This window comes from Euphorbia lathyris, chromosome 6 (genome assembly GCF_963576675.1).
Source record: "Euphorbia lathyris chromosome 6, ddEupLath1.1, whole genome shotgun sequence".
Classification (NCBI taxonomy): Eukaryota; Viridiplantae; Streptophyta; class Magnoliopsida; order Malpighiales; family Euphorbiaceae; genus Euphorbia; species Euphorbia lathyris.
In genome coordinates, this window is record NC_088915.1 from 57,998,998 (window position 1) to 58,020,594 (window position 21,597).

Sequence of the window (21,597 nt, forward strand, 5' to 3'; positions counted from 1 at the left end):
GGGTGTATGATATATTGTCTAGAGCTTGAGATTTATGAATTGGATTTTAAATTTTTTAAATTAGATGTAAAAGTATATTTTATTTGTTATATATAGAAAAAAATGACATATAGTTTAATGATATGATTTAGTTGTGATTTTGTAGTCAATTATGATATTCATATAAAAAGCCTTTTATAAAAATAGCACGGAACGGTCTAGCCCGACCGGGGTATTAATATTAATTAACAAATTTATATATTTATATATTAATATTTATTTTTAAGTATAAATTTAATTTTTTATTATTAAAAAATTATACATATATATTTAGTTAGGTTTATATGAGTTTAGCTTGGGATTTGATTTTTGAACCCGAATGCAACCCGGTCCGAGTCCGCCTAAATTAACAGTGGGCTGGATTGGACTTTGACCTTGTATTTTTAGACAAAAACCTGCTGGACTCGATCCGAGTCCGACTCAACCCGACCCATGGACATGTCTATTTCAAAGTAAAAAGATATTCTAATATTTCTGTTTTTTTATAAGCAAAACAATCTTATAAATCAATTAGAAATATCAGACACAACAACATCCCTTAAAAATAAAGGAGCTGTGTCCCACACGGTTAATATTTCTTTCTTCTTTGAAAGGATTAATATTTCTTGGAATCACTCGTTTTCATCATGATACTTTTAAGAAAATATATGTTCTAGATTCCACAAATTTTTTTTTTTTTTTGACAGAACTAGATTCCACATTTCAGTCGCACTCTTTTCGAATCTAACTAGAGATAATATTTGGAGCCTCTTTCTCAAAATAAAAATTGTCAATGAAACCTTCAAAAGGAAAAGATTGAATTTTTATTTTTGTTTTTTTGACCAGACGGCATTACGAGTAGTAGCAGGTTTTGGCATGCAAAAGCAAAAGGAGAACATCAAAAAAGAGGGAATTTTTGAAACCACCGAAATGGAATTTTACCATTTTGATGTATGCAAAAAGTCAAAGAATTTGTCTAAATATTTATTGTTAGAAAATAATGGGAAAGGTATCTTAAGAAGACCAGTCAACTCAGATATATATTTCTTTTTTCTTAAGCAAAACATATACGCGTTTTTGGACATTATTAGAGTCAAACAACAAGAACAACGAACAAGAACACCACCACCAGCAAAATCAATCAAAATCAAATTCAAAAACAACAAAATTAAGAACAATCCTCATTCCTCACCAACTCCAGGCGTAAAATTTGTGATTACCCAGATCCAGAAGGAAGAAAGTTCACTTCTTTGGCTAGCAAAATATCAATCTATCTAATAAATGAGACAGTAGAAAAGGAATCGCAATATCTGTTTCCATTCAAAGGGGAGGAAAATGAGCTTCAGCTCAGATGCTTTGACCTCTACTATTTCCAACTCAATTCAAGCTCTGGGTCGAGGCTTTGATGTCACATCTGATATAAGGCTTTTGTACTGCAAAGGAGCCCCTGGGTCTAGATTGGTGCGTATTGATGAAGACCATACTAGGGATTTAGATGTCTCTGATGGGGTTATGGTGCCTCATGTTTCTTTTGATATTAACTGCTGTAAATGCCATAGGACCATTGAAACTATTCCTGTTTGCAGCTTTCATGAGGTATTTTTTTTCCCCCATTTTGTACATAGGGTTCTTGCTTTATTTGTTGGTTGCTGATTTTATTATGCTTGGGATGATTGCTAATTGTTCTTTTTCTTAATGTTTGGGTATTCTGGCATGACAATATCAATTTTTGATGGGTGATTTGACATTATGCTGTTCCAATTTGCTAGGAAACAGTTTTCTAAAATGGAGCTTTTCAGTTTACTTATTTTTCCTCCTTTCCACTTATAGTGTATTGGTTTATCTGTTCTATTTTCAATTGGTGGCTTGGGTGGAAACTGAGGGATGCCTAATTTGATTCGAGGGAATTCACTATTGGTTTGAACCTTGTTTACAGAATACACTGCGAAGGACTTAAGGTCATGTACCTGAAAATTGAAATGCTTGTTTCTTTTTCGCCATAGAGTTTGCAGGATATTAATTTAGAAAACAATAAGTAGTTTAGTTTGAGAACCGAAGAAGTTTACTTTTAAGATCAAAATCTGCAACTGCATTGTTTTGCTGAAAATATTGTTTTAGCTGCAATTCAGTCTATATATGAAGGAGCAGAAGCATGGATAATATGATTACATAAGCATATGAAGGACTATATGTGTGCATCTGTAAGCAAATATTTCCATAGTAAAAGTTATTGTGTAGCCAGAATATGCACACAGGGTTAAACCCCTTGGAGCTGCATTTTCGGTGTAAAATCTGCGAGTCTATGCACTTGTTAATTGCATTACTGCTTGTGTACTATTTATATGAAAAAAATAAATGGAAGAAGACAAGCAGTATTTTCCAGTAAACAAGTTCTAAAGGAGATTGAAAGGTTCTCTCTAACGAGCCTTTAACTTCTAGGTTTCACCCTAAACGAGCCCTTAACAAACTAACCTGAAAATCATACATTTCCTGTTACTAGATCCTATGGCATAACATTTTTCTTATTTGAAAAAGGTCCTAAGTTGCATAAGTCATCCAAGAAAAGCTTTCAAAATGCATTTTTGTACAAGCTCTTGAAAGGATGAAGATAAAAGGTAATTGTTTAACATATAAGCAGATACTTTAGCAATACAAAATCTCTTGAGGGCTTCATATTGAATATTAGCCACCTTGAATACCATGTTCATTGTAAATGTGAAAGCTTAAAGTATCAAAATATGTGCGCGACATAGGAAGATGAGATAGAAAGTAGACGTTCGTGATGATTTTATGTATAATGGCTGCATTTTTTTTGTTGCCCTTGATATCTGCAATTATATGTAGCATCAAAGTTCCGCCTTGTAGTTTGAATTTATGTCCTCAATAACCAAGCTAAATGATGATTTTAGAAAACCTCATTTTAAGGATTTTTTTTTTTTCTTTTGGAAAGGAGGGAAGAGAAGCATAAAACTATGTTTTGTTTAGCATAGGCTTGAAGTTAAAGAATCATTCAATCGTAGAAGTAGAGCAAATTTCCCTACTTAAGTTCAATTTATTGTTATTATTATTATCTTGTTTTGTGGATAATGTTGCGTGTTCTATGCTTTACATTCTTTCATGTACATTCTATCTGTTGTGAGAAATTCAGGCTTTCTGTTTCTCATAGTTAAGGTAGTGATATAATGAAGAATTTTAGTGGAGGCTGATGGCTTGATGTTTCAGATGGCAGGAAGATTCAACGAGAAATCAGGTTTATCGGGACATATTCCACTAGGAAGCTTTGATAGCATGTTCAATTTCACGGGTGCTTGGCAAGTTGATGCTGCAGGGACAAAATCCCTTGCAATGGTTGGACATTTCATTCCTCTATATAAGGTTCAATTAGCCAAAGTAAATTTAGTTCTTTGCGAGGAAATCAAGCGTGCCGTCCCTTATACCTGGGATCCTTCATCTTTGGCAAGGTAAATAGAAATCCGTGACTTGATCCCATTGCCTTTCAAAACAAACTAGAATTCCCGATTTATGCTATCATTTATGAGATAGAATGAAATGAGAAGTGGCAAGTTCGCATGTTTTGATCTTTGTAGTGTACAATCAAATACGAAATACTTGATCCTAATGAAGAGGTGAACAAGCATATGCATGCCAAGACTTGTCTGATAGATTTGCATAGTTGAAGAGTTTGACAACATCAGCTTTCTGATTGAACCTTTTTCCTTAATTTTAGTTTCATCGAAAGCTTTGGCACCCATATTGTAACATCTGCAACAATTGGTGGAAGAGATGTGGTTTATATCAGGCAGCACCAGTCATCTTCCTTATTAGTATCAGACATTGAGAGCTATGTGAAAGACATTACTGATCAAAGGTTTCAGGACTCTAAAGTTCAGTCAAGTACTGGTCCCTTAAAGTACAAAGACAAGGTTATTATCATGGCATTGCTTCGCATGAATTTTATGATTACCCAACTCAAAAAAAAAAAAAAAAAAATCAAGCTGGATATTTCTGATGACATCATTGTTGATGTCTTGCATTTTTCCTTCTTTTCTTATCTTCGGTAAATGTTATTTCCTCTCTTGTGCTTCTTGTTTGCTCGAGATACCAAATTCCTTTTTCCTCTTAAGTAATAAGTATGATGCATCTGTAACTCTTATTTTTCATAAATGTATTATGTATTTCCTTTTTAATTTTTTCCTCAAGCTACCAAGTTTTTTTTTTTTCCTGCTCTGAAGTGTGATAAATCCGTAAAAGTTGAATTTCTTATTGTAGGATGTAACAGTCATCTTTAGAAGGAGAGGAGGTGATGATCTTGAGCAGAGTCATGCCAAGTGGGCAGAGACTGTACAGTTGGCACCAGATGTGATTAACATGACATTTACGCCTATTGTCTCACTGCTTGAAGGAGTTCCTGGCATAAAGCATTTGTCTCGGGCAATTGACTTGTATTTGGAGTGTAAGTTATCGTCCAATTCACTCTCTCTCTCTCTCCGCATATAAAATTCGTGTCACAATTGCCAATATGCTGTTTTAATCATGGATCAGTGAAAATATCATGCAGTTCTTCAATGCTATTGAGTCATTAAACTGCGTGTGTTTATTTTGGGCATGAACATCTGATGATGGGAGCTCCGTAACTTGCTTATTTTTAGTATTTCTTAGTTTGATTCTTGCTCAAGTTGTTTAGTTTAAATTTACATAGATAATTGAAGTGTTGTGCATTTTTACCAGACAAGCCACCCATAGAGGATTTGCAATACTTCTTGGACTTTCAAATTGCTCAAGTTTGGGCTCCGGAACAAAATAACCTTCAAAGGAAAGAGCCTGTTTGCCAATCCCTTCAGTTCAGCTTGATGGGTCCCAAGCTCTATATTAGCCCAGATCAGGTAATGTGTTACCTCTTCCTCATTCAACATGCTGAAGAATAGTGGAATCCGAAGATTTTACCTCTCATATCAGAAAAGGGATTAAAATTGCAAAAAAAAAAAAAAAAAGATTCCTCATCATTTGCTAATCCAGAAAGCCGAAAACAAAAATAAAATCTGTGCTCAGTAAAGTAACAGAAAATAAGAGCATTTGCTCAACTGCTTTTATTCGTTGATGGTCTCATTCCTGAGAAATGCTAATTTTGTCAAAAATATACTTCTGTTGGGAAGCTGGCAAGCAAGAGTACCTTGTGTATTAACAGAAACATGACTCCCAGAGGGGACCATTGTGAATAACTTGCATATGAACGCAAATGTTAACAATAATAACTCAAATTTGTATGCTTGATGAAGATTATGGGACAGGGAATATCTTGATAAAGTCTAAGAAAGTGAAGCTTTTTTCCTGGATCCTGGCAGAATAAGCATAACCTCTGTCTCTCTCAGGGCTTATAAACCTAACTAATCATATGTATGCTGCTGCAGGTAACAGTTGGTCGAAAGCCAGTTACTGGTCTTAGACTTAGCCTAGAAGGTGTCAAGCAAAATAGACTTTCCATCCACTTGCAACATCTAGTATCTCTACCAAAAATTCTTCAACCTCATTGGGATACACATGTAGCCATAGGTGCACCCAAATGGAAAGGTCCGGAGGAGCAAGATAGCCGATGGTTTGAACCTATAAAGTGGAAGAACTTCTCCCATGTAAGCACTGCACCAATAGAATTAACCGACACTTCTATAGGAGACCTCTCCGGTGTTCACATTGTCACCGGTGCTCAGCTCGGTGTTTGGAATTTTGGAGCTAAAAATGTTTTGCACCTCAAACTCCTATTCTCTAAAGTTCCAGGTTGTACAATTAGACGTTCTGTATGGGACCATAGCCCCTCAAATCCTTCTGCACCACCATCCAACGGGTCATCATCATCATCATCAACCTCGAATGAGAAAACCACATCCGATAAGAAGGATGATGGTTCAAGCCATGTTGGGAAACTGGCGAAAATAGTAGATGTGACCGAAATGTCCAAGGGGCCTCAGGATATACCAGGTCATTGGTTGGCAACAGGAGCTAAGCTTGGGGTTGACAAGGGAAGGATTGTTCTACGTGTGAAGTACTCGTTATTGAACTATTGATAACATTTTAGAATTACCCTTAGCCAGGCATTCTTTGCACAGTTTATCTGTAGATTATGTCCATTTTGTTTGTTGGTTTTTTGCTGATGGTGACGACTTTAAATATGTGAGGTTGGGTCGTTATCTTGAGGATATATTTTATTTTTTCATTTCTAGATATAATGTTTGTTTATCAAAACAATAATGGACTCATTTTAGTCTTATATAGAAAGTTTTTTCTATCTTCATCTCTTTTCTGAATGATGGAATATTCTGCACATTTATACCTGTTTCATGCTTCTCTCTGATCAACTTGCTTTATTGGGAAATCATGGAAATGGAAGCATTGAAAACTTCAGTTAAAATTTAGCCCCATTACTTGGTAAAATTTGTAATTTTAGCTTATATATTTCAATTTTGGCACATTTTAAGTTTACCCCTTGATAATTAATCAGTAGTGTAGTGTTGTAGTATTTAGCTTATGTTGGGCTTGGCCCATTTATAATTTATGAAATTGGTCCATGCATGTGTCTTTAAGTTTTTTCAAGTGAAAAACATCCCACATTGCTTTCAAAGCACTTGGTGGAGATGTTTATAAGGAAGGTCCTCACATGCTTGGGGTGTGCCCCAAGGGGTACCCACTTTTGTGAAAGGGTGAGGACCTATCTCTTTGGTTGACCACCACACACGTGCGCGCCGTCCGACCGAACCGGGTTGGGTTGGTGTGGTGTGATGTAAAATGATTAATTTTTTATTAAAAAAAATTATTATTAATAATATTATTTTTAATTTCGGAAATCCTTTTTTTTATTTAATTATTTATGCTCTGATTTAATCTTTGTGAACGTTGTTCACAACGTCCATTTTTCTGAACGTGTCTTCAGTCTCCTCCACCTTCCTGGTTTTCCTCCTTCTCTTTCTCCATGAAATCAGAGCTTAAACAGCTCTTTTTTCTTGTATAAATAGGTGATGAGAGACTGCCTTCAAACACAATTTTACTTTCATTCATTCTGTATTTTTTTCGAAACTGAGCAAGTAAACAGAGAGTGTATACAGAACGATTTTCGTACGGTGCAATACGAAAATCGTATTTAAGAGGGCTGTTTTATCATGGAGGCGACCGGAGTTCATACTGTTTGCTAAATTCCGGCAGTTCCGCGAACGTTTTAAAGAAAGCGACATTGTCCGCGACTATGCCCATTTAATTTTGTTCGGTCTGTTCCTATTTTCTGAGTTCGAGCTACAACAATTTTAAGACGATTCAATTACTGCTGATGGCTACCGAACAATCAAATGGGATTGTTGAGATTAACAAACCATTCCGGTTTGAAGGAGCTCATTTCCGAAGATGGAGACAGAAGATGCTGTTCTACCTCACAACAAAGAAGGTAGCTTCTGTTCTGACTTCGGAAAAACCAATTGTTCCTGAAGATGGTGACGAGGCAGATGTTCGTGCTGCTGAGAGATGGACAGAAAATGATTTTATGTGCAAAAATTATATACTCAATGGACTGACTGACGATCTGTATGATTACTACACTGCTCACTGAGGAGGCCGGATCGAAAAAGTACGCTGTAAGCCGCTACCTCAAATTCCAGATGACTGATGACAAGTCAGTGGAAATTCAATCTCATGAATTACAGAAGATAGCACATGCAATTATTTCAGAAGGTATGCCTTTAAACGATCAATTTCAAGTTGCTGTCATTATTGACAAATTGCCTCCTTCGTGGAAAGATTTTAAAAATATTTTGAGGCACAAAACAAAAGAATTTTCGATGGAAAGTTTGATTACTCGCCTCTGAATTGAGGAGGAAGCTCGAAAACAAGATTTAAAAGAGGAAGTGCTTATTGTTTCTAATAGCACTAAAAGGTCCACTGCGGTTCTGAAACCCACTCAAAAGAATTTTAAGAATCAGAACCGCAAACCAATCCAAAACCGCAACACCCGAGTTAATTTGAATTGGAACCTTCAAAGGAACCAAAATAGGCCACAGCAACAACCACCTAGAAATGATGCTGCTTTCCTATGCTTTAATTGTGGGAAACCAGGTCATATGGCACGTAAGTGCAGGAACAGGCCAAACACTACTCCTAGTGTTAACCTGACTGAAGAGCAACATAACTTTGTTGCTATGATTTCTGAGATCAACCTCATAGGTGGATCAGATGGGTGGTGGGTAGACACTGGTGCCTCTCGCCATGTTTGCTATGATAGAAGTATGTTCAAAACATACAGTGCTGCGACCGAAGATAAGAAAGTGTTATTGGGTGATTCCCATACCACTATTGTTGCTGGAATTGGTAGTGTGGAATTGAACTTCACATCTGGAAAAACCTTAACTTTGAAGGATGTGATGCATACTCCAGAAATGAGGAAAAATTTGGTTTCGGGCTATCTTCTCAACAAGGCTGGTTTTACTCAGACTATAGGAGCAGATTTATTTACTTTGACTAAGAACAATGTATTTGTAGGAAAATGTTATGCTACTGAAGGCATGTTTAAGTTGAATGTTGAGATTAATAAAGTGAACTCATTGTGTACTTTTAATGTTTGGCATGCTCGTTTTTGTCATATTAATAAGCGAATCATTAAAATATGAGTAACTTAGGGTTAATTCCAAAATTGCATTTGAATGAATTTCTTAAATGTGATTATTATAGTCAGGCAAAAATCACAAAAACACCTCATAAATCTGTTGTTAGGGACTCTGAACCTCTAGATTTAATTCATTCAGATATATGTGAATTAGATGGAAAGTTGACTAGAAATGACAAACGGTACTTTATAACCTTTATTGATGATTGCTCTGACTTTACTTTTGTTTATCTTATGAAAAATAAAAGTGAAGCGTTTGACATGTTTAAGTTGTTCATAGTTGAAATAGAAAATCAATACAATAGGAAAGTCAAGAGACTTCGTAGCGATAGAAGCACAGAATATGGTTCTAGCCTGTTTATTGATTTCTATAAAACACATGGTATTATACATGAAACCACAACACCTTATTCACCAGAAATGAACGGAAAGGCTGAAAGGAAAAATAGGACACTTACCGAATCTGTAGTAGCTATTATGCTTAGTTCAGGTGCCGCCTCACATTGGTGGGGAGAAATCCTTTTGACTATTTGCTATGTGCTAAATAGGGTCCCTAAATCCAGAAGCAAAATCTCTCCTTATGAGATCTTGAAAAATAAAACACCTAGTCTATCATATTTTAGAACTTGGGGTTGTTTGGCTTATGTTAGGATTCCTGACCCTAAGAGAGTCAAACTTGCTAGTAGGGCTTATGAATGTGTGTTTATTGGATATGTTGTGAATAGCAAAGCATATAGGTTCTATGATTTGAATGCGAAAGTCATATTGGAGTCGAACGATGCTGACTTTTATGAAGATAGATTTCCTTTTAAGTTGAGAAATAGTGGGGGTGCATCATCTAGTAGCATACCTGCTACTAGACCTATAGTGCAAAAAGAGATTGAGGAATCTGAACCTAGGAGAAGTAAGAGACCTAGAGTATCTAAAGACTTTGGTTCTGACTTTTATGCTTTCACAGTAGAAGAGGATCCACTTACCATACAAGAAGCCTTAACATCATTAGATGCAGACTTATGGCAAGAAGCCATTAATGATGAAATGGACTCACTTGAGTCAAACCAAACTTGGCACTTAGTAGACTTACCACCAAGTTGTAAACCAATAGGTTGTAAATGGATCCTTAAGAAGAAACTGAAACCTGATGGTTCAGTAGATAAGTTTAAGGCTCGCCTTGTAGCTAAAGGCTTTAGACAAAGAGAAAATGTTGATTTCTTTGATACTTATTCACCTGTCACTAGGATTACGTCTATACGTGTTTTGATTGCTATTGCTTCTGTGCACAATCTAGTAGTGCACCAAATGGATGTTAAAACTGCGTTTTTGAATGGTGAACTAGAAGAAGAGGTTTATATGGATCAACCTGAGGGCTTTGTAGTCTTTGGTCAAGCCCATAAGGTATGTAAGTTAGATAAGTCTTTATATGGGCTAAAACAAGCACCTAAGCAATGGCATGCTAAGTTTGACAACTTGATTATTTCAAATGGCTATAAGGTGAATGAAAGTGATAAGTGTATCTACTATAAATATGAAAATGGTCTTTGCACCATTATATGCCTATATGTTGATGACTTGCTTATTTTTGGATCTAATATTCATGTTGTAAATGCTGTTAAGTCAATGTTGTGTGAGAACTTTGACATGAAAGATCTAGGAGAAGCGAACGTCATTCTTGGCATAAAGATAACTAGGTCTGAAACTGGAATTTCTCTAGATCAATCTCACTACGTTAAGAAGATTCTAAAGAAATATAACTACTTTGATTGTAAACCTGCATGTACACCTTATGACCCTAGTATAAAACTTTTTAAGAACACTGGAGACAGTGTAAGACAATCAGAGTATGCTAGCATAATTGGCAGTCTTCGTTACGCCACTGATTGTACTAGACCCGACATCGCGTATGTCGTAGGACTGGTATGCAGATTTACTAGTAGACCTAGTGTGGAGCATTGGAATGCTATAGAAAGGGTCATGAGATACCTTAAAATAACCATGAAACTTGGATTACATTATCAAAGGTTTCCAGCAGTCCTTGAAGGATATAGTGATGCTGACTGGAATACCTTATCAGATGATTCCAAGGCTACTAGTGGCTATATTTTCAATATAGCTGGTGGTGCTGTTTCATGGAAGTCTAAGAAACAGACTATTCTAGCTCAATCAACCATGGAATCAGAACTGATTGCACTAGCTGTGGCTAGTGAAGAAGCAGGTTGGTTGAGAAGTCTGTTAGCTGAGATTCCCCTATGGAAAAAACCGATTCCAACTGTATTGATCCACTGCGATAGTACCGCGGCTATTGCTAAGATTCAGAATCGTTATTACAACGATAAGAAACGACAGATACGTCGTAAGCACAGCACTGTGAGAGAGTTACTCACTAAAGGAGCTGTTAGAGTGGATCACATACGCTCAGAAGAGAATTTAGCCGATCCTTTGACGAAAGGATTAGCTAGAGAGAAAGTCCATAATACGGCAAAGAGTATGGGACTTATGCCCCTACAGTGATGAGTTACCCACAATGGTAACCCAACCTATAGACTGGAGATCCCAAGAAATAGGTTCAAAGGGTAATAACAAGTTGTGTGATAATATGAGTCAGATCATGCAATTAGAAGCATGAATATCCTGAAGCGATTTGAGGTTGAGATAATAGAAACTCTTAATAAAGTCTATACTTCATTTGGAGTGAAGTACCTAGCTACAGGAGTACTTTTGATAGACTCACCTATATGAATGTGGAAGTGAGGCCGCTTCCTATGAGTTTAGGGCAAAACTCTAGAGCATTCATTAAACCGGGATAGACGTGCAAGGCCATAAACGCACGGGCTACTAGAACTACACTCTGAAAAGGTTATGGCGTGATATACGTCAGAGATAGAGTTCAAGACTACGAGTCACTCTAGTAAAATCTGAACTATACTCACTACGCAAAGGTTCAAATCGAAAGATACCTCTGCTTATGTCTGACCTTATGTAACTGCTCAGTAAAACGATTTCAAAAATTCTAGTGGGGGATTGTTGGGCTTGACCCATTTATAATTTATGAAATTGGCCCATGCATGTGTCTTTAAGTTTTTTCAAGTGAAAAACATCCCACATTGCTTTCAAAGCACTTGGTGGAGATGTTTATAAGGAAGGTCCTCACATGCTTGGGGTGTGCCCCAAGGGGTACCCACTTTTGTGAAAAAAATTATTATTAATAATATTATTTATTATTATTTTTAATTTCGGAAATCTTTTTTTTTTTTTAATTATTTATGCTCTGATTTAGTCTTTGTGAACGTTGTTCACAACGTCCATTTTTCTGAACGTGTCTTCAGTCTCCTCCACCTTCCTGGGTTTCCTCCTTCTCTTTCTCCATGAAATCAGAGCTCAAACAGCTCTTTTTTCTTGTATAAATAGGTGATGAGAGACTGCCTTCAAACACAATTTTACTTTCATTCATTCTGTATTTTTTTCGAAACTGAGCAAGTAAACAGAGAGTGTATACAGAACGATTTTCGTACGGTGCAATACGAAAATCGTATTTAAGAGGGCTGTTTTATCCTGAAGGCGACCGGAGTTTATACTGTTTGCTAAATTCCGGCAGTTCCGTGAACGTCTTAAAGAAAGCGACATTGTCCGCGACTCTGCCCATTTAATTTTGTTCAGTCTGTTCCTATTTTCTGAGTTCGAGCTACAACAGCTTATATATTTTAAGTTTGGCACATTTTTTTTCCATAAAAGTTGACCAATGTTGGAAAGTTTACCCCTTGATGATCAATCAATAGTGTTGTAGTATTTAGCTCATAATTTATAATTTTGGCACATTTCCTTTTTCAATAATAGTTGACCAATGATGGAAAGTTTACCCATCGATAATCAATAATGTTGTAGTATTTAGCTTATATATTTCAATGTTGGCACATTTTTTTTTTCATAAAAGTTTACTAATGATGGAAAATTTACCCCTTAGATAATTAATAGTGTTGTACTATAGGTGCAACAAACGAGATTTGGGAGCTTGATAATTTTGAAACGAAGAAGTTCTTAATCGTGAGATCAATGACTTTGAGATGACGGTTGGTGTTTTTTTTAAAGTGAGGAAAAAATGTTCTTTTCCTAAACACCTATATATAAGAAATAACGTAGTAAAAATATTGTTTCATTCTAAATGTCAAGAAAAGATCACTTAGTATTAAATGAGAAGCTATTTATAACTTTAAAGATGGAAATTACTTGAAATGTTGGGAAGTTACCCCTAGAAATATGTTTCACATTTAAAAACCTAGACTTACTTAGGGGATTTGTTAAGAATGTGTTATAAAGTTATATATAAGTAGCATTCGCCAAAGGACAAATTATATCAAATACATGAGCTAACTAATAGCTTTTGCCGTTCTTTCAATCCTTTTCAGCAATCATATTAGCACTTAAGCCAGCCGGCCACATGAGCCAAGAATCTATAGAAGTGACAAAAGTGGGGTTTGTTTCTCAACCCTTAACATATTCTCTGTCTGAAGTCATCAATCTCCACCCTTATTGGAGCCCTTCCCATGTCTAAATCAACAACTTTTAACTGCATCTCATTTTTCTGTTCCTTAACAACACACACAAGTATTATTTAAGAGCTACTGGGGTCTACTATATGCTAGCTTTTTATATTTGCCCATATGCAAATAGTTTCCTGGGCACAAATTTTGCATAAAAAACAAAGGCGTTGACACTTTTTGTAGTTCCATATTTAGCTTTTACATTGGATATAAACACTAGCTGCTAAGTCTCTGCCAATGGCTGAAGAAACAGGCACATGAGTTGCCCCATCCTTTTGGACTATGCAACCATTTCTTTCTGCATGTTTTACTGCACTTTTACTCATTCTGTGATATCAAACAAAAGCCTCAACTTAACATTACGTATGCTGACTGTTGCATCATTCTCCTTTTGACAGTGTCTCCAAAGAATCTTAATTCTGTTGCTGGAAAGAATCAAAAGAACAAGCTTTCACAATCAAATGAATCATCAGCTAAGAAGTGGTCAAACCACTATCTGTGCTATATATACATTGTTCTACCTTAGGTTACATATACCAATCTGGTGTTAATAACTGCAAGTGCTTTAACCAGGCAACCAGAGAATCTTTCTTAGCAATGGTACTTTTTTCTTTGAAGTGAACATATCACATATGTTTTTTCGCCTCTGGTTGGTGACAATTTCTATTTACGTCGGGTGTGATATTTTTGTTCTACCTTTTGCAGGAAAAACATGAGCTTGCTGAAGGAAAGGTGGACTGGAAGGGAAGGCAAGCTATAAAGCATAAGCATGGAGGAATCAGGACTTCTTTGCTTATACTTGGCAAGTATTTTCGGTCTTTCTTTTACGAGTTGTTCAACGTTGTTTCACAAACATTTGTTGATTAATCTGTCTGGTCTGCTTCACAGGTACTTTTGGTGTTGAACAATTGGCAACAATTGCATTGGCAGTGAACTTGGTGACATACTTCACACAGACTATGCACTTTGACTTGGCGGATGCAGCTAATGAGCTAACTAATTTCATGGGAACTAGCTACCTCCTCTCTATCCTAGTGGCTCTTCTTGCTGATACTTATCTTGGCAGATGGAAGGCTATTATGATTTCAGGATTCTTTGAAATATTGGTAATTAATTATAACTCAATATCATTTTCATTATCCATAACCAAAGAACACTGCTTAACTCAAAAGTATATGATCATCCAGGCACTAATACTGCTAGCAGTTCAGGCTCGCTACTCCAATCTTAAACCGCCTCCTTGTAACATATTTGTTCCGAATTCTGTCTGTGAGAAAATTGGAGGTAGCAATGCTGTACTGCTATTTGTATCTCTTTACTTGCTTGCCCTTGGTAGTGGAGGGCTCAAAGCCGTATTGCCATCATTCGGTGCTGATCAATTCGACGAGAAAGAGCCGAAAGAGGCTAACCAGATGTCTAGCTTCTTCAATTATCTGTTGGTATCAATCTGCGTCGGTGGTGTAATCAGCTTAACCCTTCTAGTAAGGGTGCAAGATAAGAAAGGATGGGATTGGGGCTTCGGTCTTAGTGCTATAGCAATGCTCTTAAGTATGCTGATATTTTCTGTTGGCTTGCCATTGTACCGGATACAAACTGTTCAAGGATCAAATCCTGTCATTGAGATTATACAGGTTATTTACTTGTTAGTAACCATTTGTTTGGTGATTTTCATCTGATGAACTTGCTAAAAACCTGAATTCTGATGTCCTGACTTAAATATTCTTGTGCAGGTGTATGTTGCAGCCATCAGGAATCGAAAACTTCAACTTCCTGAAAACCCATCAGAGCTGTATGAAATAAACAAGGACAGCAAAGAAGCCGTAGAAGCAGAATTTCAACCTCACACGGACAGTTTCAGTTTCCTTGACAGAGCAGCCATTGTGACAACATCTACAGAACACAATGGGAGGCCAGAAGCTCTGAATCCGTGGAAACTCTGCAGGGTAACCCAAGTAGAAAATGGAAAAACTATACTTGGTGTCATACCAATCTTCTGTTCCACCTTCATTATGACTCTTTGCCTAGCTCAGCTGCAAACCTTCTCTATCCAACAAGGAGTAACGATGGACACTTCCATAACAAAATCATTCGACATCCCGCCAGCTACATTACCAATCATTCCATTTACTTTCATGATAATCTTACTCCCAATTTATGATCAAGTATTCGTACCATTCGCACGAAAGATCACAGGCCATCCCTCAGGAATAACTCACCTTCAACGAATAGGGGTAGGCCTAATCCTTTCTTCTATATCAATGGCAGCAGCTGCCCTTATGGAAGGAAAGAGAAAACAAGTGGCTAGAGATCACAACATGTTGGATGCCATCCCTATGCTTCAACCAGTGCCAATTAGTACCATGTGGTTATCAATTCAGTACTGCATTTTCGGTCTTGCAGACATGTTTACCTATGTAGGACTGCTGGAATTCTTCTATTCACAGGCACCAAAAAGGATCAAGTCCATCTCCACTTGCTTTCTGTGGATCTCAATGGCAATTGGGTATTATTTAAGCAGCATTATGGTAAACATAGTGAATGCTGCAACCAAGAATATAACAAGGAGTGGAGGATGGTTGGCTGGGAATAATATAAATAGGAATCATTTGAATCTTTTTTACTGGTTGCTTTCTGCTTTGAGCTTCATCAATTTCTGTGCTTATTTGATTTTTGCTAAGAGGTACAAGTACAGAACTCTTATTCACCCTGTTGATTCAGAAGACAAAAGTCTGGTTTAAGAATAACAATAAAAATGTTGTTCTTTAACATCTAGTTTGTCTAAATTTGTCATCTTTTCTTGTGATGTATACTTTTGAAACTAAATTTGAATGAATGGTGAAGTTAAAGCACAAGCAATATTGATTACATATATTTGAGGTAAAAAAGTTTCTACTCAATTCATTCAGCACTAGAAACATTCTTGCATGAATTTGTGACGAATTTTATTAGAGATTATCTCATTTATTTGTAAATTACATATTATCTGTATCTAGTTCCCTATCTCTAGCTTAGAATATAGGAATAGACATTCACTACAACGTGAACAGTCACTAAACAATTCAATTTGTTACATGGTATCAGAGACCTAATCCTAATCTTTCTCTTATTCCTTCCTCCCTAAACCGAAATACATATCTCTTTCTCTCTACTCTATGGCCGCCGCCGGCAACCCTACTTCCTAACCCGACTACCGAAACACCTATCTTTCTCCCTTCCGGTCGCCACCATGACCACCAATACCAAAAACTCCACCACCGGAACACCTATTACGGCAAATTCAAACACTACCAATACAGACACAACCCATAACAATCATCATTCCCTCACCGTATCCAACATATCTACGTTCATCAAAATAACCCTAGACATAGAAAAAGGGCATTACCCTACTTGGGTTGCCCTATTCAGACTTCATGCCAAAGCATTCCAGGTCCTTGATCATATTATCCCTTCCCCAACCACAAACACTTCCGCCAATTCCCTACAACAATCAAACCCCGACCTCTGGTCCCGTATCGATGCTGTTGTCCTCGAATGGATATATAGTACCATCTCTCTTGACCTTCTACACACAATCATTGAAGCCGATTCCACTGCAATCAGGGCTTGGAGCCGTCTACAGGACATATTCTCAGACAACAAGCATTCTCGCGCCCTGTTTCTTCAGCAAGAGTTCTCGAAAACCAAGCTCAACGATTTCTTTGACATCTCCACATATTGTCAGCACCTCAAATCACTGTCTGATCAACTATCGAATGTGGATTGTCCGGTTACTAATGATCAAATGGTCTTACAACTCATATCTGGTTTAACTGATGTGTATCATACCGTTGGCACTCAGATCAGACATGGGGATCCTCTTCCCTCCTTTCAGAAAGCCCGTTCTATACTGATACTTGAGGAAACCGCCCGTGCTCGCAAGAATATGACTTCTTCAGATTCCGTCGCCCTAACGGCGGCTGCCACTGACTCCGTCCAACAACAGAATAATTTCCCACCCGCGTGACCTGCCTTCCAGCGTGTACAAAACTTCCACTGTGGCGGCAGAAACAATGGCAGACACAACTACGGCGGCAGACACGGAGGCCGTTACGGCCAGCGGTCCGTGTTGGGGTTTAGTGTCCTATAGTCAATTGTTGCGGGATACAAACTTATTGTAAATGAACTGTTCTTTATATCATTTGTTTTAATGAGATATATGTTTTATAACTATATAAAGGAAATCCCTTTTAAGCACTGAATAAAATCTAATAAAAGAAAATCCGTAAGTTTGTTTAAAGTGATTATAAAGTGTTCATACAAGCATGAAGTGAGACAAAACTTTATAATAAACTAATAAACTTAAAACCACCCCAAGTCAAGTGATATGTTTAGGATTGATATATCACGGTTGAGACTTGTATGTAACAATGTCTTCTGTCCGACATAAAGCTGATCTCACAAGCTTCATATATATAGATATCTGGACAGTTACATAGATCCGGTGAAACGTTGTTCATTAGGATTGGGGATCCGATTTGAGATAACAGGATGGGTAGATTCATCCTTGTCAACTGTTCATCTCATTGGTATTACTAGGTATAACTAATCCTCAGACTCAAAAGAATGTTAATTGGTCATCCTGAATTACTGAATGTGAGACTTTGATCCTGCGGTCCCACGATCCTTAACAGAGATGACTCTGGGGTGTGAACTGCAAAGGTTGGGTGTCACAGGAAGTAATGTCATGGTAGTTATACATTGGATTGAGCATTTATCACTCCCGATTAATGGGAGATACATCCAAGGATCGCTTGTGGAAGACTCGACTCTAAACCCTTGCAAGGTGATAGCTTAAGAGTAGAAATACAGATTTCACTTAACCTATCTTTTTGAGTTGACTCGGCCAAGAACAAGTAAAACGAACGTCTCGCTATATGTGACTTGACATTACCCATAGTCATAAGATTCAGTTCAAGGATGTAGTTGATAAAGGATCGTATTATACCGTAACTAATACGGAAGGGTTAACGACATAATCAACCTGTCTTCTTAATGGACTCTGGGGGAATGATTACAGACTTGCCAATAACATACTCAGTACATCATTCCGTTATGCAAGGATTAAATATAATTCTTGAAGAAATTAATTTAATAGTTGCATACGGCCAGAAGTAGTAAGAACCTAATGGATCACACATAAGACTTGGAACCAAAAGAGAGATGGATATGATTAATAGATGGAAGCCCAATTGAGTCCAGTAAGGCCCAAATATATGGAGGGAGGCAAAATTTGTATATAGAGATAAGGAATTGATTTTATTCCATTAATCCTAATTTGATTAGGATTATGAATTAAATTAATTAAGAGATAATTAAATTAGGAGTTTTAATTTGATTAATATACTCCTATTATTATCCAATTAGGTTATTTATTATTATCCTAAATATATTAGATATATAGTGAGATAATAATTAGGAATCCTTTTCCGAATTGGATTCCTATTAAGTAACCTATTCCTATCTAACTAGGGTTTAGATTCAAGCAACTATATATACCCCCTCCCATGTGAATTTCGACTAAGCCTCTAACCTCCCCCTATAGTGATTTTCGAAATTACTAATTAGAGAGAGAAAAAGAATTCCCATCCCCTAGTTCGTGGACAAGAATTCATACGACATTCCATCGATTGATTAATCTTATTCATCCCTCTTTCTCTTTGATCTTGTGTTGGTTAATTAGAGGCAATCTATTTTGGTTGCATCTCATAAGGGTTGATTTCATCTTAACCTCTCCGTGTTAAACTTTGTGGTTGAAATCTCGGAGAAGAATTGTGGGCGCTTCTTTAACAACGGTAGATTGTTCATCGAAAGGTATTCCTTCTTATCCCTCTTTATATGAAATAACGATTAACGGATCCTATGGTTAAAAGGAAATAGGCTAAATTTTTTATATTTCCGCTGCTATACCTTAGCCCTAATTTCCTTCAGTGGTATCAGAGCCATCGTTAAATCCGTTATTTCATATATGAAAATATAGAAGTTTTCAATAAGATTGAATAAATATTTATAGTTAGGATTAATTGACAAATAGTTTTGATTAATTAATTCTAAAGATAAATAAAGTTTTGATTAATTGTTAATTAAAACTGATTATGCTTATGTTCCTAATTATTTTGGTTGATAATCGTTATAACAAAATCTATTAGTTTTATAGTTAGGTTGATAAAATTAGTTTTATTAATTCTAAATGATAAAACGGAAATCTATTGTAGTTTTTTCTATTTCTGAAAATCGTTTTAAAATTGTTTTAGAACTGATATATATATATATATATATATATATATATACATATATATATATATATACATATATATATATATATATACATATATATATATATATATATATATATATATATATTTAATAAAAAAAATATATAACGACAGCAGCCCGAGTCGCGCCTCACGACGCGACTGGCCGCTGTCGCGCGGCTGCTGCCTCGCGACAGCAGCCGCGTGCGGCGCAGGGGCACCGCTGCCGCAAGGCAGCGGCGTCCCGCGTGCCCTAAGGGCTGCTGCCAATCGGTAGCAGCCCGCTCTCGGGCCCGGTCCGATACCCACTTGATTTTAAATGGTTTAAAATCGTTTTGTATTAAATGTATATATATGTTTCAGAAATTAATAGTTTTCTGTTTTGATTATCGAATAAAAATTCATTTAAATGTTTGTTTTTACCAATATGTAAATCAAAGTGTTAAATGAATTGAAATCAAAATAATTGGGACGTGCGTAATCAACGTTTTATATGGTTATATTAATCTAAGGATTAATATAAAGATACAAAACGATTAGAAGTAAAATTGGATGAAAGTTAATTTGACGAGTTAATGTGATTAACCTAAATATTACATAAGCCGGTTATGTAATCAACCAATTAAATTTATTTAATTGAGTCTATGCATGTTTGGAGTTATGGACATATTTGGACCCTCTTTTAGTCTTTTGGTATTTTTGAAATAGGGCCTGCGCGTCCTGCCTTTCTACTATCTATTGTAATTTCTCCTCTCATCTGATTCCCTTCAATTCAATTGAAGTTTTCTTATAGTAGTATAGAAATTAATATGTAATTTCAAGGCGCCATGGAGAAGATGGAGGACCTAAAGAGAAATATATAATAGTTAGTATTTTCTTAGGTTTGGCCTTTTATTCCGTCTCTGGCTCGACGGAATAATTTAGATGATATGTCCATAACGCCAATGTATGTGAATGTATGTATGTCTGATGTATGCTAAAGCAAATCAAGACTAAGTTAGATTATGAGACTTAAATAAAATCCCTTGTTAAAAAGTTAAGTAAATAAGCAAGTTATTAAAATCGGTTGCCCCTCCCTAATATTATAATTCAGCCGGCAGTACTGGGGGCCTTTGGGTTGTTGAGCAAACTCAAGCTCGGGGTCTTATGGTAACACCTGAATTATCGAAAGTCATTCTTTCATGAATATGGGGTAATACTTAAATTAGATTATGATAATTGGATGAGCAAACTCATGTTGTCATAAACTAATGGGCAATATGGTTGGGATTAATATGAATAACATATTAGTTACTAATATGGTTAGTAACCCAATAACCTAGGAATCACATTCAAGATGTGATTGATTACATGAATCTACCTAACAAATGGGACTAGCTTGTTGAGCAAACTCAAGGCGAAATCTCAGGAGTTAGGATCCTAGCTCACTAAAGGATTTGTGAAATTCTTCGAATTAATATGGAGGGCTATTAATTTGACAAAATAGTGGGAGCAATCTGAAATAAATTAAAAGGCCTATAATTTTAGATTGTTATACTTTAAAGCAAATGAATGACATACGTTTACTCTTTCTCACTCTCAGGTTTTGTTTAAACACACACTCTTAAAATCATGACTAACACCGATCTGCGTTACATCCTTACCGATAAAAAATTGAATGGTTCAAACTTCACCGACTGGTTTCGTAACCTCAAAATTGTTTTGAAGTTCGAAAGGAAAGGGTATGTACTTGATAGACCGATACCCCCTTACCCAATGGATGATGCTCCCTACCAAGAGGTTTATGCTTACTTGAAGCATAAAGCTGATGATGATCAAGTAGGGGACATCATACTTGCATCATTGACACCGGAAGTTAAAAGGCAACTGCATTCAGATATGGATGCCTCTTCCATGGTCAAGCACCTTAAAGAGATATTTGTGATAGAAACTCGGTGCGAGCGCTTCGAAATAACCAAAGAGTTATATAAAAGCAAGATGCAGGAGGGCACATCTGTGATGGTACATTGTGCCAAGATGATCAGCCTCATAACTAAGTTTTCTAGTATTGGAGATGCGATGGACCATGAACTAAGTGAAAACTTACTTCTACAGTCCCTCCCTGAGAGCTACT

The 21,597-nt window shown here is 36.5% G+C and overlaps 2 protein-coding genes across 3 annotated transcripts; both read left to right on the top strand.

The window, feature by feature from the left end:
- Positions 1-1,097: 1,097 nt before the first annotated feature.
- On the top strand, positions 1,098-6,304 carry LOC136231976 (MACPF domain-containing protein CAD1). Its single transcript, XM_066021012.1, has 6 exons — positions 1,098-1,614; positions 3,241-3,479; positions 3,746-3,941; positions 4,288-4,471; positions 4,747-4,901; positions 5,427-6,304. Exons 1-6 carry the CDS (start codon positions 1,354-1,356, stop codon positions 6,075-6,077), a joined length of 1,686 nt encoding a protein of 561 aa, XP_065877084.1. The 5' UTR covers positions 1,098-1,353; the 3' UTR covers positions 6,078-6,304.
- Positions 6,305-13,020: 6,716 nt separating this feature from the next.
- Positions 13,021-16,056, top strand: LOC136233574 (protein NRT1/ PTR FAMILY 4.5-like). Of its 2 annotated transcripts, XM_066023281.1 has the most exons (6): positions 13,021-13,123; positions 13,590-13,791; positions 13,897-13,993; positions 14,080-14,297; positions 14,379-14,822; positions 14,922-16,055. In XM_066023281.1, exons 2-6 carry the CDS (start codon positions 13,789-13,791, stop codon positions 15,927-15,929), a joined length of 1,770 nt encoding a protein of 589 aa, XP_065879353.1. In that variant the 5' UTR covers positions 13,021-13,123; positions 13,590-13,788; the 3' UTR covers positions 15,930-16,055. The 2 variants fall into 2 exon arrangements, with proteins under 2 accessions (XP_065879353.1, XP_065879354.1); XM_066023282.1 differs by lacking the exon at positions 13,021-13,123 and having other exon boundaries at positions 13,687-13,791; positions 14,922-16,056.
- The last annotated feature ends 5,541 nt before the right edge of the window (positions 16,057-21,597 follow it).

What these genes read in the sequence shown, in the direction of transcription:
- LOC136231976 (XM_066021012.1), top strand. Translation starts at nt 1,354, where the DNA reads ATGAGCTTCAGCTCAGATGCTTTGACCTCTACTATTTCCAACTCAATT. An exon ending in CTGTTTGCAGCTTTCATGAG is followed by an intron (nt 1,615 to 3,240) that starts GTATTTTTTTTC and finishes TTGATGTTTCAG; the next exon opens with ATGGCAGGAAGATTCAACGA. An exon ending in CCTTAAAGTACAAAGACAAG is followed by an intron (nt 3,942 to 4,287) that starts GTTATTATCATG and finishes TTCTTATTGTAG; the next exon opens with GATGTAACAGTCATCTTTAG.
- LOC136233574 (XM_066023281.1), top strand. An exon ending in GACTTCTTTGCTTATACTTG is followed by an intron (nt 13,994 to 14,079) that starts GCAAGTATTTTC and finishes TCTGCTTCACAG; the next exon opens with GTACTTTTGGTGTTGAACAA. An exon ending in CTGTCATTGAGATTATACAG is followed by an intron (nt 14,823 to 14,921) that starts GTTATTTACTTG and finishes ATTCTTGTGCAG; the next exon opens with GTGTATGTTGCAGCCATCAG.